Source organism: Notamacropus eugenii, chromosome 3 (genome assembly GCF_028372415.1).
Source record: "Notamacropus eugenii isolate mMacEug1 chromosome 3, mMacEug1.pri_v2, whole genome shotgun sequence".
Lineage (NCBI taxonomy): Eukaryota > Metazoa > Chordata > Mammalia > Diprotodontia > Macropodidae > Notamacropus > Notamacropus eugenii.
In genome coordinates, this window is record NC_092874.1 from 432,451,321 (window position 1) to 432,466,222 (window position 14,902).

At 38.7% G+C, this 14,902-nt stretch overlaps 1 protein-coding gene across 3 annotated transcripts in view; it reads right to left on the reverse strand.

Moving 5' to 3' along the window:
- TSEN2 (tRNA splicing endonuclease subunit 2) overlaps positions 1 to 14,902 on the reverse strand; it is a 40,972-nt gene that overhangs the window by 15,730 nt on the left and 10,340 nt on the right. For all 3 annotated transcript variants that reach the window (XM_072598453.1, XM_072598452.1, XM_072598454.1), the window contains 4 exons: positions 9,063 to 9,570; positions 7,534 to 7,611; positions 5,137 to 5,187; positions 3,948 to 4,086 (listed from right to left, as the gene is read on the reverse strand). In XM_072598453.1, the coding sequence (XP_072454554.1) occupies positions 3,948 to 4,086; positions 5,137 to 5,187; positions 7,534 to 7,611; positions 9,063 to 9,570 (776 nt within the window). The remainder of the gene's footprint in view (positions 1 to 3,947; positions 4,087 to 5,136; positions 5,188 to 7,533; positions 7,612 to 9,062; positions 9,571 to 14,902) is intronic.

Sequence of the window (14,902 nt, forward strand, 5' to 3'; positions counted from 1 at the left end):
TCAACTCATACCCATGCCTTCTGTCTCTGTAAACTCCTTTTCAGCCCTAATGATGATAAAAGTTCTTAGTAGTTTTATATATATCATCTTCCCATATAGGAATATGGGAAGTTTAGTTTTACTGAGTCCCATATGATTATTTTTTCATGTTTACATTTTTATGTTTCTTTAGAGTCTTCTATTTGAATGTCAAATTTTCTATTCAATTCTGGTCTTTTCATCAGGAATGCCTGAAAGTCCTCAATTTCATTAAAGATTCATTCCCCCTGAAGGATTATACTCAGTTTTGCTGGGTAGATGATTCTCAGTTGTAATCCTAGCTCCCTTGCTTGCGATGCTTGCAATATTTTCTCCTTGATCTAAGAGGTCTGGAATTTGGCTATAATATTACTGGGAATTTTCACATTGAGATATTTTTCTGGAGGTGATTGGTGGCATCTTTTAATTTCTATTTTATCCTCTGCATCTAAGATACTGGAGCAGTTTTCCTCAAGAATTTCTTGAAATACGATGTCTGGGTTCTTTTTTTTGATTAGAGATTTTAGGTAGTCCAAGAATTCATAAATTATCTCTCCTGTATATGTTTTCCAAGGCATCTGTTTTTTGATGAAATTATTTCACATTTTCTTCTATTTTTTTTCATTTGTTTAACTTTATTTTGTTTCATTTCTTGATGCCTCTTGGAATCATTAGCTTCCACTTGTCAAATTCTAATTTTTAAGGAATTATTTTCTTCAGGGAATTTCTGTACCTCTTTTACTAATTCTGTTTTGAAAGATGTTATTTTCTTCAGGATTTTTTTGCACCCCCCCCCTTTTTTTTTACTAAGCTGTTAACTCTCTGTTCATACTTTTTTTTTTTTTTGCATCACTCTCATTTCTTTTCCCTTTTTTTTTCTTTCCCATTCTTACCCCTCTCTTTAACTCTTCCAGGAATTCTTGTTGAATTTGTGTCCAATTAGAATTTTTCCCTTTGAGGTTTTGCTTGTAGTTTACACTGTTGTCTTCTGAGCTTGTGTCTTGATCTTCCCAGTCACCAGAGTAACTTTTTCTTGTCGAATTATTTTTTTGTTGTTTGATCATTTCCCCAGCCTATTTCTTGACTTTGAACTTTATGTTAAAGTTGGGCTCTGCTCACTTGGGGGGTGGGGAGGCAGTATCCCAAGATTCAGGTTTTTTCACACTGCTGTTTTCAGAACTAATTCTGGCAGTCTGCAAGTTTTTGGTGCTTCCAAGGTGGTATGATTAGGGGAGACTGGCATTATGGTCACTGCTCTCTTGTTCTACTCTGGTCATTACCCAAGAAGGGTCCCTGGATCCCCTGAAGTTACAAGCACTAACACTACTCTTGGCCCTGGCCTTGCAAACCACAACTGCTATAGACTACAGAGTTGCCAATCAGTGAGGGCTGTGCCTAACACCAGAAAAAGGGCTCCTGGAATTCCTTTCTGACCAGCTATCCAAACTCCTTCCTGTGTCTGGGCTGAGAGCCCCCCAGACTGCTGCAGCTGTCACTGGCTGCATGGGGGTATACTCTGAATGGGCCTCCACCTCAGTGTCACAGACCTCTCCTACTGACCCTCTAAGTTTTCTTAGGCTAGAAAAAGACCTCATCCTGACCTGACCTTTTGTTGGCTCTGCTCTCCAAAATAACTGGGGCATTGTTATACAGTCGTTTGGAGGGGAATATTGAGAGAGTTCAGCTGTGTGGCAGCCATCCTGGCTCCACCTTTCCAGTGATTTCTTTTCTACAGCTCGTTTTAAATTGGTTTCTACTTACTATTCAGGCAAAATGCAGTTATATATGCAAACCAAATTCCAAAAACACATAAAAATATTTACCTGCAATTGGTTAAAAATCATTTGCAAGTGGAATGTATCTATTGTTTTTAATTAGCCATATTTTTGTTATTGAAAATAACAAAGAGCTGACTATACTAGGAAACAAACTCATGGAGTTAATGATTGGTCGCTATATCTGTTACAACTTGCTTACGTGACACAATATGGCTGGGGAGTAGAGTGTTCTTGTTAACTGAAGATATATACTAAATAAAAGTTTCCCTTGAGTAAATCTTGCCAATCAAATTCCAATATAGAAAAGGTACCTGGGAAAAAGTCATAATATCCATCATCACAGCATTTTAGCACCAGACAGGACCAGGGCAACATCAGTTAGCTAAAATGTACCAATGGAGCCCAATCTGGAAGATCAACAATAGCCTATTCTGTAAGACTGCCTAAGTTTATTTGGCTAATTAAGAGATTAAGAGGCAACTAGAGATTTATGTATTTATTACCAATAACTTCAACAGATAGAGTAATAGCTCATAAGCACTGGAATATTTATTGATTAGACTTTATCTGGGGGGTCTGACAACATTCTCAGGAAAACAGTTGAAAGGCACTTGAAAAGGCTACCAATAAAAGTCTATTCTTCACTAAAGCCATTAGGAAAGCCATAATTAGAGACAAGATCATCTGTGTTATTTGATATGCAGTATACAGTAAAAAATGTGCTTCCTAAATTAAGTTCCCCACATACTCCTTTAGCCTATATATCATCCACAAAGAGGCTAGATATTGCATCTCAACATTTCCAAGCTCCTGATACATTATGTTTCTCTGTTAGCTGGAAAGATCTCTTTTAAAGTTTACCAGTTCAATGAAAAAACTAGAGAATGACTGACTATTGAAAAGACTAAGACATGTAAGTATAGCACAGAGGGGTTTACTATTGCAGGAGAATATGGAAGAGAATGGGCACTAAACCAGTGAAGGCCAGTGACACCATCCCATCAACTATTTAAAGTCAGGCAGCTTGCAGCCAACATAATTATTTGGAAAGGTGATGAACAAATCTCAAGCTAAATATGCTCAATCCTGTGGTGAAAACCAAAGGCAGTCTTAGATCAGCTAGGTAATTCTAAATCCAAGCAAGGAAACCAAAAGAATAATAAGCTCATGAAACAATCTTATTTCAAAACCAGACAACCAAAAGGAGCATTTCACTATTCCCATGGGGAGAATCAAGAATTTTTTAAAGTCTTTAACAAAAAGCAGAACCATGTGACAGAGCTGGGAGGCTCCTCAAGAAACTTTCATGCTTTACATTCGTGGAATGTTTGAAGCATTTTCACATTCATTAGCTATCTGACCCACACAAATAACTCTGTGAATTAAGTCAGGCATTATTACCTCCATTTGACAGACGACACCTAAGACCTAGACAGCTTCAATGACTTATCAAAGACTCCTCAGTCTCAGAACTATAAGAAATAGAATCCCCATTTGAAAGACTAGTCAGTGAAAGATGACTGATGGATCTGATGCCAAAGAACCTGGGTCTGAATCCTAACTCACTTAATACCTGTATGACTTGGGCAAGTCATAATCTCTTTGGGCCTCAGTTTTCTCATATGTAAAAATTAAGGGGATGGGCTATATGGTCTTTAAAATCTCTTCTAGCTCCACATCTCTGACTTCATCACTCTATCAGTAGAGTGAGTAAGAGATTTGAGATACATGTGAAGATTTAAGGTTTAAAGAGAACTTTTCATAGAATAATTCTGTGACCTGTAGTGTAACTATTATTTTACAAAAGTGGAAAATGAGTCTTGGAGAGTTGAAAGTGACTTGCTTCAAGACATAGTTAGTAAATGTCAAAGCTGGGTCTACAATTCAGGTCTCTAGACCCCAAGTCCTGAGCACTTTGCTCTAGAGCACACTGCTTCTTTGATCCCTCCCTCCATTTCACATCTAGGCAAATCCAGATGGTGCTGTTTATATCTTAACCAAGCTAGGGAAAGAGGGTGGTGGGAGAAAGGCTGTCTATGTTTGTACACTATAGAAATCAAATTCCCTAAGCTACTCTGGTTTTAAAGTTCGATGATAACCATTATTTGGTAAGAAATTCTTTCTTATAAAAGTCAAGCCAAAAGTACTCACAGAGATCTGTTCCATACTTGAGTCCCACTTTGGGCACCCATCCCTTACTTCGGAAATGGTGGTATGCCATATATGTTGTTCTGAATGTGGGCTGAACTAGATGAAAAGCCTTCCAGAGTTTTAATATTGTTAAAGGCTCCTAAGGTCATAAGAAAGAGTATTAATATAATTTCCCCATAATATTAATAACTCAATATCCTTAGTCTAAAATATGCTATTGCTTGTTTATAAAAATATTATAGTTGTTTTAAAAAAAAGTTCATAAGAACAAAATGCTTACCTAAAAAATGCATGCATACTTAAAATGAGGTCATTTGAGATCAGACTCACCAGAATGCTGTATTTAGTTTCAGTTTTGTAATGGTTTATTTACTCAAACCCTTAGTATGGACCTACGATGTACAATGCTCTGTATACTTGTGGTTCAATAGTTTTAGAAAACGTGTACATTCAGTAGGTGGTTTTACTACCAACAGCAAAACAAATACAAATAAATATACAGTGCCTGGCACACAGTAGGTGCTTAACAAATGTTTATTGAAATCCATCAGGCATAATATTATTGACAATATGAAACACTGTCATTATAAACTCCAACAGGAAACATCATGAAAGTTTGCTAAAATGTTGCTACCATTAGGATGTTGTTGAACAGGACTAAATGATTCTATTTAATGCAATATTTTCACAGAACCAACTACTTACAGTACTCAGGATAAGCCTGTAATGTCTAAGTTTACTTTGGGATTCATTTGCTTTATGGTTTAGATCTTAACTCTAATACCAGAAGTATGAATCCACTGGGAGGCACAAAATTCCATCTGTGTATTACTACTGTATTTTTTTTAAAAAGATTCATAAAATAAAATTTTTTAGAAATAAGGTAACTTCTTTCCTGGTCTACTATCTTAATTACTTTTCTTTCTGAAAAACTTTAAATACCCTCTTCGGAGGCCATCCTCAGGACTGCTAGGTAAGAAAAAGCTCTTTCAATTTTGGGGAGTAAGGAATAGCCTGAAATACCAACAGTAGCTTCTGGCACCAAAGTTTACTTTTCAGACCAAAGGTGCCTGGAGAGGGAATGCCAAGTCAAACAGATGGCTGTGTAAAACCAAAACAGAAGATCAACAATGCACTGGTTTTATCATTATGAAAATGGTAAGAGTAATGGGACTAAAAAAAACCTTACCTCCTCATAGTAAATATTTAAACAGCCCAAAGCATAGACCAAGAAAAATGCCTGAAAACATAGAAGATAAAAGGTATTGATTAAAATATAATATTAAGTTCATGGAAATTAATTATTTTATAGATTCTTCTTTTCCCTTTGAGTCCAAACACAATATAAAGCCCCAAATCATCGTCAAAAGTACTGTATATTTGTAAATTAAAAATGTTCATAGTTTTCAAGTCATTTTTTAAAATAACAGTTCTAAATTATATGTGTTAGATACCAAGTATAAAACAGTTGTATGACTTTATATTGTTTTTCATTAGAAATCTTTTAAAAAATCAGACCAGAAAGAGCAATTCATGGAAGATAAGCCAACTTCTATAGAGAAAAGAATGTACACTAGTTTCTTTCCCCAACAGTCTACAAATCAGTATATATAAACACTACTTTTCACATCAAATATATAGAAAGTTACATGAAATGTCCAAGAAGATAATAGAGGAAAATATTCAAGTCATTTTTCTTTTTTACACCTTCTATACTTGGACTTAGGATTTCCTCTTCAGTCCTCCTGCTCCTATTCTGAGAAGCTTTTGGAACCATATCAGTATAATTCCCAAATGGTTTCAGAAATAACTACAGGTAAATCAATACAGCTAGCCAGGGGTAACTTATATTGCTGGCCATAATGGCTCCCAAGATTTAAACCTGACATTTCGGGAAACTCTACGCTGTACAAATAGTACTATGCAAGTAATTAATAGACTAGAAATCTGCCAAAACAAAATTGAAAACTAGAGTAGAGATAAGGATTTAGCATAGACTGCTGTACGACTAATGTTAGTGGAATACCATCAAAAGACATATTGCTTCCAGAAATGTGGGCCAATTTAAATCTTTAGTATTCGAACAACAGGAGAAAACAGTTGTTCCCATCATTCCAGATGCTTATTAGAACAAAAGCAGCAGCTACTGCTGCTCACACACATCATCATACCCCCAAGTGAAATACGGACTGTGCTTTGCCATCACGCAGAAATATCATCACCTACTCTCAGGTTACTACAGTAGCTTTCAAAGAGATCAGAACTGGTGATAGAAGAATGAACTGAGCCAGTAAACCTAGGTTTTATTTTCCACTCTATGTGACCTTTGTTAAGTAGTTTAGCATTTCCAGAACTTAAGTCAGACAGCTAAGTGGCAAAGAGGATAAAGTGTCAGGCCTGGAGTCAGGCAGACCTGAGTTCAAATCTGGCCACAGACACTTGCCAGCTATGTGACCCTGGGCAAGTCACTTTACCCTGTTTGCCTTATCTGTAAAAAGAGCTGGAGAAGAAATGGTAAACACCTCCTATATCTCTGCCAAGAAAACTCCAGATGGGGCCACAAAGAGACTGACAGGACTGAAATGACTGAGCAGCAACAGCAGAGCTTAGTCCCTGGTACTTTTACAAAAGGAAGGGGTTACACTGGATCATCCCTAAGGTACCTTCAGTTTAATACTCAGCTTGTTTACTGGCACCAGGAAAGCCTACAACTGGGAACTGTTTAGGGCTACAATTTTTTTCCCTCTATGGAAAGACCACTAATGAAAATTAATTCAATGAGTATTTACTAAATGCTAATTATGTGTCCAGAACTGTAGGGGACAAGTGTAAGTCTTGCTCTATGTATTCAAGAAGCTTATAATATATCTAGAGAGTAAAGGTATTATGTATATGGATAATAATAATATATTATCTATATATCTAAATATTCACAGGAATAACAAAATGAGGCACTACAAATGGTTATGAAATGCTAAGTGCTAGAGCACTTCAGTTAGAAGGATTATCACCCTGGGCTAGAACAGCTGAGGAAAACTAGGAGACTGGAATGGAATCAAACCTTGAAGAATGGGCAAGATTTGGATTGGCAGAGAAGGGGGGCACGAGAGAAAAGGCACATATATGTTCAACATGAGCGAGGGTGGCAATGAGCACATGACTGATCATAAGAGTGAGAGAACCAGCCAGGAAAATACAATGCAGTTTACAGAAAAACGCTGTACAGTTAGTTTGTTAGAATGAAATTGTTATACAGAGTAAACAAGACTATTTAGTTAATTGTAGGAGTCAATAATCCATAAACCTTTGTTAAGAGCTTGCTATGTGCCTGGCACTGGGCTAAGTGCTTGGGATACAAATTTTTACAAAGAGAGACAGCCCAGAAAGCTGAAAAATCCTTATGGATTAGAAGGGGTGTGTGAAGGGACACAGAGGAGAAATTCGAGCGCAGGTGGGTGGGAAATGATGAGATGTATTAAAGGAGCACTGTTGTGGGGCCACCCATCCAGCATGGATGCTGAACACAGCCTTTCACTGAGGGCCCAATACAGAATAGCAAAATGTTTACTGTCATAAAAAAAATTACCTCTTCTAGGCTGAGTTGTAAGTACTCAAAGATCCTGTATGGATTTCTTCTGCACACCAGCGTTTCTCTTTTGATGACCTGAAGATGATGAAATAAAATAAATCATATACTGACCACATTTAAACACATCATCACATAAGAGGAACTAGCTTCACTTCAGTATTTTTCTCTTAAACTTTCAGCGTTTTGTTACCACCTTACAAATGAGTTTTTAAAATGCATTTGTGAAAACAACATAAAAGTAATCCAAATATATACTTTATTCTGGTGTTGTGCTACACCACATCTCCTACACGGTGACTATATGATATACCAACTATCTTTTTATACTGGAATAGTGAAGAAAAATGGTACAGCAGACTGATGAGGTCAGGAAGCTGTAGGATTGAGTCCTGCCTTTGACACTGACTAGGTCTGGGGCCTTGAGAAAGCTCCTTAACCTCTGAGACAAATGCAGAATCACAGATTTAGAGCAGGAAGGCACTGTGGAGGTCATTCAATTCAACAGATGAGGGAGGACACTGAGGCCCAGACAAGGAAAGGCTCACTCAGGGTTTCCCAACTTCCAAGGCCTGTCCCCTGTTCAATGCACCAAGCTTCACTTGTAAAACTGGAATATTATGCCATGCACCACTACAGGTCACTCAAAAGCATGTATGTGAACTATAAAGTACCCTATTATCAATGGGAGCTCTTTACTACTAAAGGGAGATATTGCATTTTTATCACTGAACCTGTGCTATCATCAATGGAGGGAGCACTTCCTAATTTGAGGGACTTCCTCTATCAAGGCACACTCGTACCTTCTCTGCTTCCTAGAGATACTAGGGAGCACAAGATAAAGAGCAGAGCCTGGAGTCAGGAAGATCTGAGTTCAAATTCAGCCCCAGAAGCTTTCTACCTGTGTGACCCTGGGCAAGTCACTTAACCTCTGTCTGCCTCGGTCTCTTCATCTATAAGATGGGGATAATAATAGCACCTATCTCCCAGGGTCATTTGGAAAACAAAATGAGATACTTATAAAGCACTTTGTAGACTGTACTCTATGGATGCTAGCTATTATTAACTTACGGTCTCAGAGAATTGCCTGGGGACGTGAAAGGCTAAATGACTTGCCCAGGGCCACACAGTCAGTATGTGTCAGAAGTGAGACTTGAATCGGGGTCTTCCTGATTCTGAGAGCAGTTTTCAACCAGAGATATCAAATACTAGCCTACAACATTCATGAGTACAGCAGGAACCAAATGATAATGAAATTGGGAAGCATTTAACAAAATAAAGACAAACACAACAGAACACAGACAATGTTAAATGTGTTTTTCTAAGTCAATCAACGCTGGCAGAAATCCTTGTGTGTCTTAATGGCCCAATGGCCCCATGTCTATTTGAAGTTGACATCACTGGTCTAAACTACCTCATACTGCCTCTTATCACTGTTACACTAAAATTTAAATAGGCTTAAAATATTTAATTGGTTTAAATTGGTAACAGAAAAACTCAAAGGAAAAACCTTTTCTTCTCACACTTACTTTCTCACCTTCTGTTTCCTCTTCATCATCTAAACAACTTGTTGTTTCCTGAACAAGCACATACTCATGGTCACATTCTCCATCTGTAGCTGATACAAGATGCTTCCACTGGACACAACCTTCGGGCTGACAGTCCAGCGTGACGAAGTCTCCGTGTGTGAGATAGTGTGTTTGACCCAAAGCCTCGCTGTCCCTTGTCTGTTCATCAGAGCCATGATTAACTGATGGGTCCCGTACAGAGCACTCTTTTAAGTCCGTGCTCTCGTCTTCCAAGTGAGGTGTGACAGAGTCTCCATTTGTGACTAAAATTTCTGCTTTCTGTTCTACATTTTCTATTTCTGGATCCAAATTATGGCTAAGTTCATTATTTTCTTGATCTTCTTCATTCCTTTTCACAAAAGGAAACTCAAGTGGTTTTGTGTAATCCTCAAGAATTTTGCGGACTGAGCGTTCCTCCTGCCCTTGCCTTTGCATGAGATTTGCTGCCCATGTTACCCCACGCTGGTACCTGGATGATGGAAATGTCATTAGTATGACATCACCAAAAGAGACAACACTGCTGCCACCGTTGCTCACGAGTCAGCAGGCTGCCTTCTCACTTGTATTACGTGAGCTTACAATAAAGCTTACAATTAAATGGTGACAGTTGTTACAGTGACTCGTAACCTGGATACTACACAAAGATGGAATTTAGCTCTTTAGGAGAAGTTGTTGAATTATGACATAAAAGTTAAAGTATAACGTAAAATCTCTGATCTAAGTTAAGAGTTCTATAATAACTCCAACCCGAGCTGAGGATTTAGTATCCAAGATAAAGTACACCAGAGATTGTGCTCCCTATGTAATTGAAAAGGAATAATGCAATTTTTAAATTGCCTTAAATATTTAATTGGTTTAAATTGGTAACAGAAAGGCTGTTAAAATAATTTGATTCAATGCAGTTAATGTCTATTAACTGTTGTAAAAAGAGAAGAACAGTGTGGTATGGTGGAAAGAGAACTGGACCAGAAGACCTGGCTTCTCTTCTGACCTTGCCACTGCAGCTTTGGGCAATTACTTAATCCTTCTTTAAGGACAAATAACAACACCTGTCCTTCCTACCCTCCTTCCATCTCCCCCCTTATAAAAATAAAATGAGATCACATTTGCAAAAAATGCTTTGAAAAATTAAAAAAAAGCCATACATTGTAATCATATGCAGTTGGATGGTGAGTTCCTAACAACTAACCCCAGAACTGAAGAGGTAGAAGACAGAGGGTTGGAATGCAAAAGGCTTTGGATGATCTTCAAGAATCTCCCTGAAACAACCCCTGCCTGCCTTCTCCTGTTGACATCAGTGTTATTCTAATAATGTAACATGGCTGCAAAAAACTCAACACAGATTCCTCCAAAGGCCATGGAGAAGCAGATGGAGGGTGTAAATAGACTGTAGCACACTACAAAGATCTTACAGAAGCCGTGTAAAAGGTAACATCAGTTCTCAAAGAAAAAAATATAAGCTATCAAGGACCACTTGAAAAAATTCTCCAAATCAGTAACAGACAAAAGTGAATTAAAAAAACTCCAAGGTTCTACCCCACACCCACTAGGTTGGCAAAGGAAAATGACAGCTGTTGGAGGTGATGCTGAAAACCGGCACATTAAAAGATATTACTCCACTTGTGTTGTGAGAGCAAGCAGTAATGGACAGCTAGTCTTTGTGCTCCACTTAACTGTGCTACCTACTTAACTCCCAGAGGAAGTTTTGGAGAAAATTCCCAGCTCACTGGGTATACTTCAATGGAAGATTTATGGGAACGTATGGACAGGGAACACATGAGGATGAGTTGGCACAGATCGGCTGCAGTCTGTACCACTGGAAGGCACATTCACATTAATGAGGTCACAGAGCCCTTCATGTAGTGAAGCGGTATTACATATTTTACAGCCTCTGACAACATACACTCGCACTTACAGAGCATCTCATCCAATCCCTTCAGGCTCACAGAGACTAAGTGATGATGAGCTCAAGTCACAATAAAAACGTGGAGCCAGAGTCCAAACCCAGTTCTCTTCCTACTGCCCCACAGTGCCTCTAACACATGATAACAAGCAAAATGGATCAACCAAACTGTACTAACTGAAGTCTGATAGACTGAGTCTGTCTAGAGCTCTTTATAAATGGCCATGCTACCTTTTTATTCTTTTTTTAATCCTTTCTTCCCTCCCCCCCAATTACAAGGACAAAAACTTTTTAACATTCACTTTTTAAAATTCTCTTCTACTCTCCCTTCCCTTCACTCTCACTGAGAAGGCAAAATGTTATGAAACAAAATACAGACCAAAAAAAGAAAAGAAAGTAAGCTAAAAAAGTATGCTTTGATCTACATCAAGACTCTATCAGTTCTTTCTCTGGAAGCAGACAGCATTTTCATTATGAGTCCTTCAGAATTGTCTTGGATCATTGTATTGCGAACAGCTAAGTCATTCACAATTGATCATCGCACAATACTGCTGTTACTGTGTACAATGTTCTCCTGGTTCTTCTCACTTCACTTTGCATCAGTTCATCTAAGTCTTTCCAGGTTTTTCTGAGACCATCCTGCTTGTCCTTTCTTATAGCACAAGAGTATTCCAACACAATCATATACTATAACTTGTTTAGCCTTTTCCCAATTGATGGGCATGTCCTTAATTTCCAATGCTTTGCCACCCCAAAAAGAGCTACTATAAAATATCAGGTCTTTTTCCTTTTTCTTGAGATCTCTTTGGGATACAAACCTAGTAGTGGTATTGAGGGTCAAATGTTAGGCACAGTTTTTATAGCCCTGCCATATTATTTTTATATCAATTTCTCCAGATATCTGTGGCAGAAGAAGGTTAGGGTTTGATGTCCTGAGAGAATACACAGAGTGATTTTTCCCTTTTTCCACCTCTTCTCCAGAAGTATTCATATTCAATCAAACCACCAGAAAACAATTTCTACTCTCTGGCTACTGATGCCATAAGATAAGAATGAATCAGCTCTGAGTCAGTCAATACTTATCCTCTGTAGCACACTACATAAGCAGTGTGTGTGTGTTCGTCCTTCACTGCCGAAGAAGACCATGCCATCAGAGAATTGATGACATGACTTGCACTTGACTTTGCTTTGAGTGAGTGAGGGCTGTGCATGTCACCAGCCTCACTTCTCCTACAGATCCATCTGAATCCAGTGACCAGATATTTATCAGGATGACTGGAGATGACCCAGGATGAGGCAATTGGGATTAAGTGACTTGCCCAAGGTCACAAAGCTAGTGAGTATCAAATGTCTGAGGTGAGATTTGAACTCAGGTCCTCCTGACTCCTGCATTAGTACTCTATCCACTGCACCCCCTAGCTGCCCCATAAGAAGTAAAGGGCATACAAAAGAAGAGATTCTATGTTCTAAGGCCCTGACGAACTGGAGGTGCTACATGAGCATTCCCTACTTAGCACTCAATCACATATGGAGGATGGAAAAAATATTCCCCAATAACTTTTAGTGTTGATCTGGTCTTCACCTAGTTCAATTAGACCCATCACCTAGTCCAATTAGACCCATCACCTAGTCCAATTAGACCCATCACCCAACATTTCAGAAGTCAGCCTCAGGGCCCTTCATCTTGCCTGGGCCCCACAATGAAAAAGCATCAGTTACACCACCTTTGCCTCTTGGATGTCCAGTCTTCACTTACTTTTGCTTGGCCATAATGGGAGTCTGACTCTCCACTTTTTCAGTTCTGACCAGAAAGCCCTGAACTTTATCTCATACCATGGGGTTACCACTTCTAGAATGCATAGTAACATCACCCTGTGATGGTTTCTCCCTCAAGGTGGTGAGTCACATAGGAACAGGACCTGATCCACTGGAGCAATGCTCTTTAGGATGCCACATGTGTCTTGATCTAGGTGATGATCTCCTCCTGCCTTATCACCCAGAGGGTATGCAGGACTTAAGTACAGATGTTCAGTTGCTTAGTGGCCTCATAGATACACTTGTTCTAATCTCTCCACAGTGAAGACAGAGGCCAGAAAGAGTATTACAACTTTCTAGTCAATTATAACTGTCTGGTCAATTGAAAAATATTCTACTGAGCTCCTAATATATGTCAAGCATTGTATTAAGTTAACAGAAGAAAAGGAAAAGGCAACAGCCATTACCAAGTGAGGAAACTTAAATTTTGCTTGGGTGGATCAGACTAATACATACAAACAATGAGAACAATGGAATGCAATACAGTAAAATCCTCACACAATGGCCATTGGAAATCCAGTCATTTCAATGATTTTGGAGGTAACCAAAGATGACTTTGCACAGAGCTTCAATGATGGAAATGTGTGTACGTGTTCATCCTTCGTTGTCACAGAAGACCATGCCATCAGAGAACTGATGACATGACTTGCACTTGACTTTGTTTTGAGTGAGGGAGGGTTGTGCAGGTCACCAGCCTCACTTCTCCTCCAGAGCCATCTGAATCCAGTGACCAGATATTCATCAGGATGACTGGAGGTGACCCAGGATGAGGCAACTGGGATTAAGTGACTTGCCCAAGGTCACACAGTTAGTGAATGTCAAGTGTCTGACGTGAGATTTGAACTGAGGTCCTCCTGACTCCTGCACTGGTGCTCTATCCACTGTACCACCTAGCTGCCCCAACCATGAAAACAGCTGAAACGAGCAAGAACATGACAAAAGATGTGCTGAAAGCAGAAGAAAGGAATGCTCTTACTGTCTGGGGATGACTGTAAAAAAACTAAGGCCTTCCATCTCCAAATGATGAGAAGTGCTGAAAGAGCAAAAAGATACAAAAGACACTGGAAAAGGAGGGAAGAGTGTCATTTAGAAGTCACAGAGAGGGGTGATGAGAAGCAAGCTCATTCAAAGGCTCATGAACTACAAGTCAGAAGATCAGGGTTCAAATCCTGACTCAGTCAATTAGTAAGTATGTGAGTGGCCAAATGACTTCACTTTCCTAGAAACGTAAAATGAGGGAGGCTGGACTGTATGATTTCTAAGGGCCCTTTCAGCTTTAAATCCCATGAGTCTATGAATGAAGGTGGCCACAGGTAAAGAGAGGGAAAAAAATCAAGGCAGAAAAACAGGGGCATTTTTGTAAGAGCATCTAGCCCATAAATCCCAGTATCCTCAGAGGACATTGTAACCATCCAAACCTATAAATAATGAGCACAGCTATCATCCTATGTCATTAAGAAAAAGTTATATTATGATTAGTAATACTATTCATTAAGGCAAGCAAGTGTGTGACATATTTTAAGAAAGATTTCAACAAAACTGTTAAAATCTTAAGTCAATGTCTTCAGTTATCTATCAGTCTTTTGTTCAATAAGCTTCATTCCCCCAAATATGGCAGTTAACCAAGGTGTTACTAAAGATAATAAAGGATGAAGCTATATGGTTTTGGCTATGAATACCATGGGAATTCTGAGAAGGGGAAACCCAGTGTCAGATGAAATTCTCTGAGGTTTCATGAAGAAGATGGGACTTGAATTGAGCCTAGAAGGTGAATCAGGATTTGGATGGGCTGAAAGTAAAAGAGAAGTTGTTCTAGGCAGAGAAAACTGCAAGAGTACAGGTAGAAAAGAAAGAATAAATACGTATCTGAGGCAGACAGTAAGTAAACCACCTAAGAGGCAGCCAGGTGGTGCAGCAGATAGAGTGCTGGGCTTGCAGCCAGGAAGATCTGAGCTCAAATCCAGCCTCATATACTTATCAACAAGGCACTTAACTTATGTTTTGCCTCATTTTCCTCAAATGTATATAAATATAAATGTTAGTTATTATTATTGTTAATAACCTGGTGAAGATAAAAGGTCAT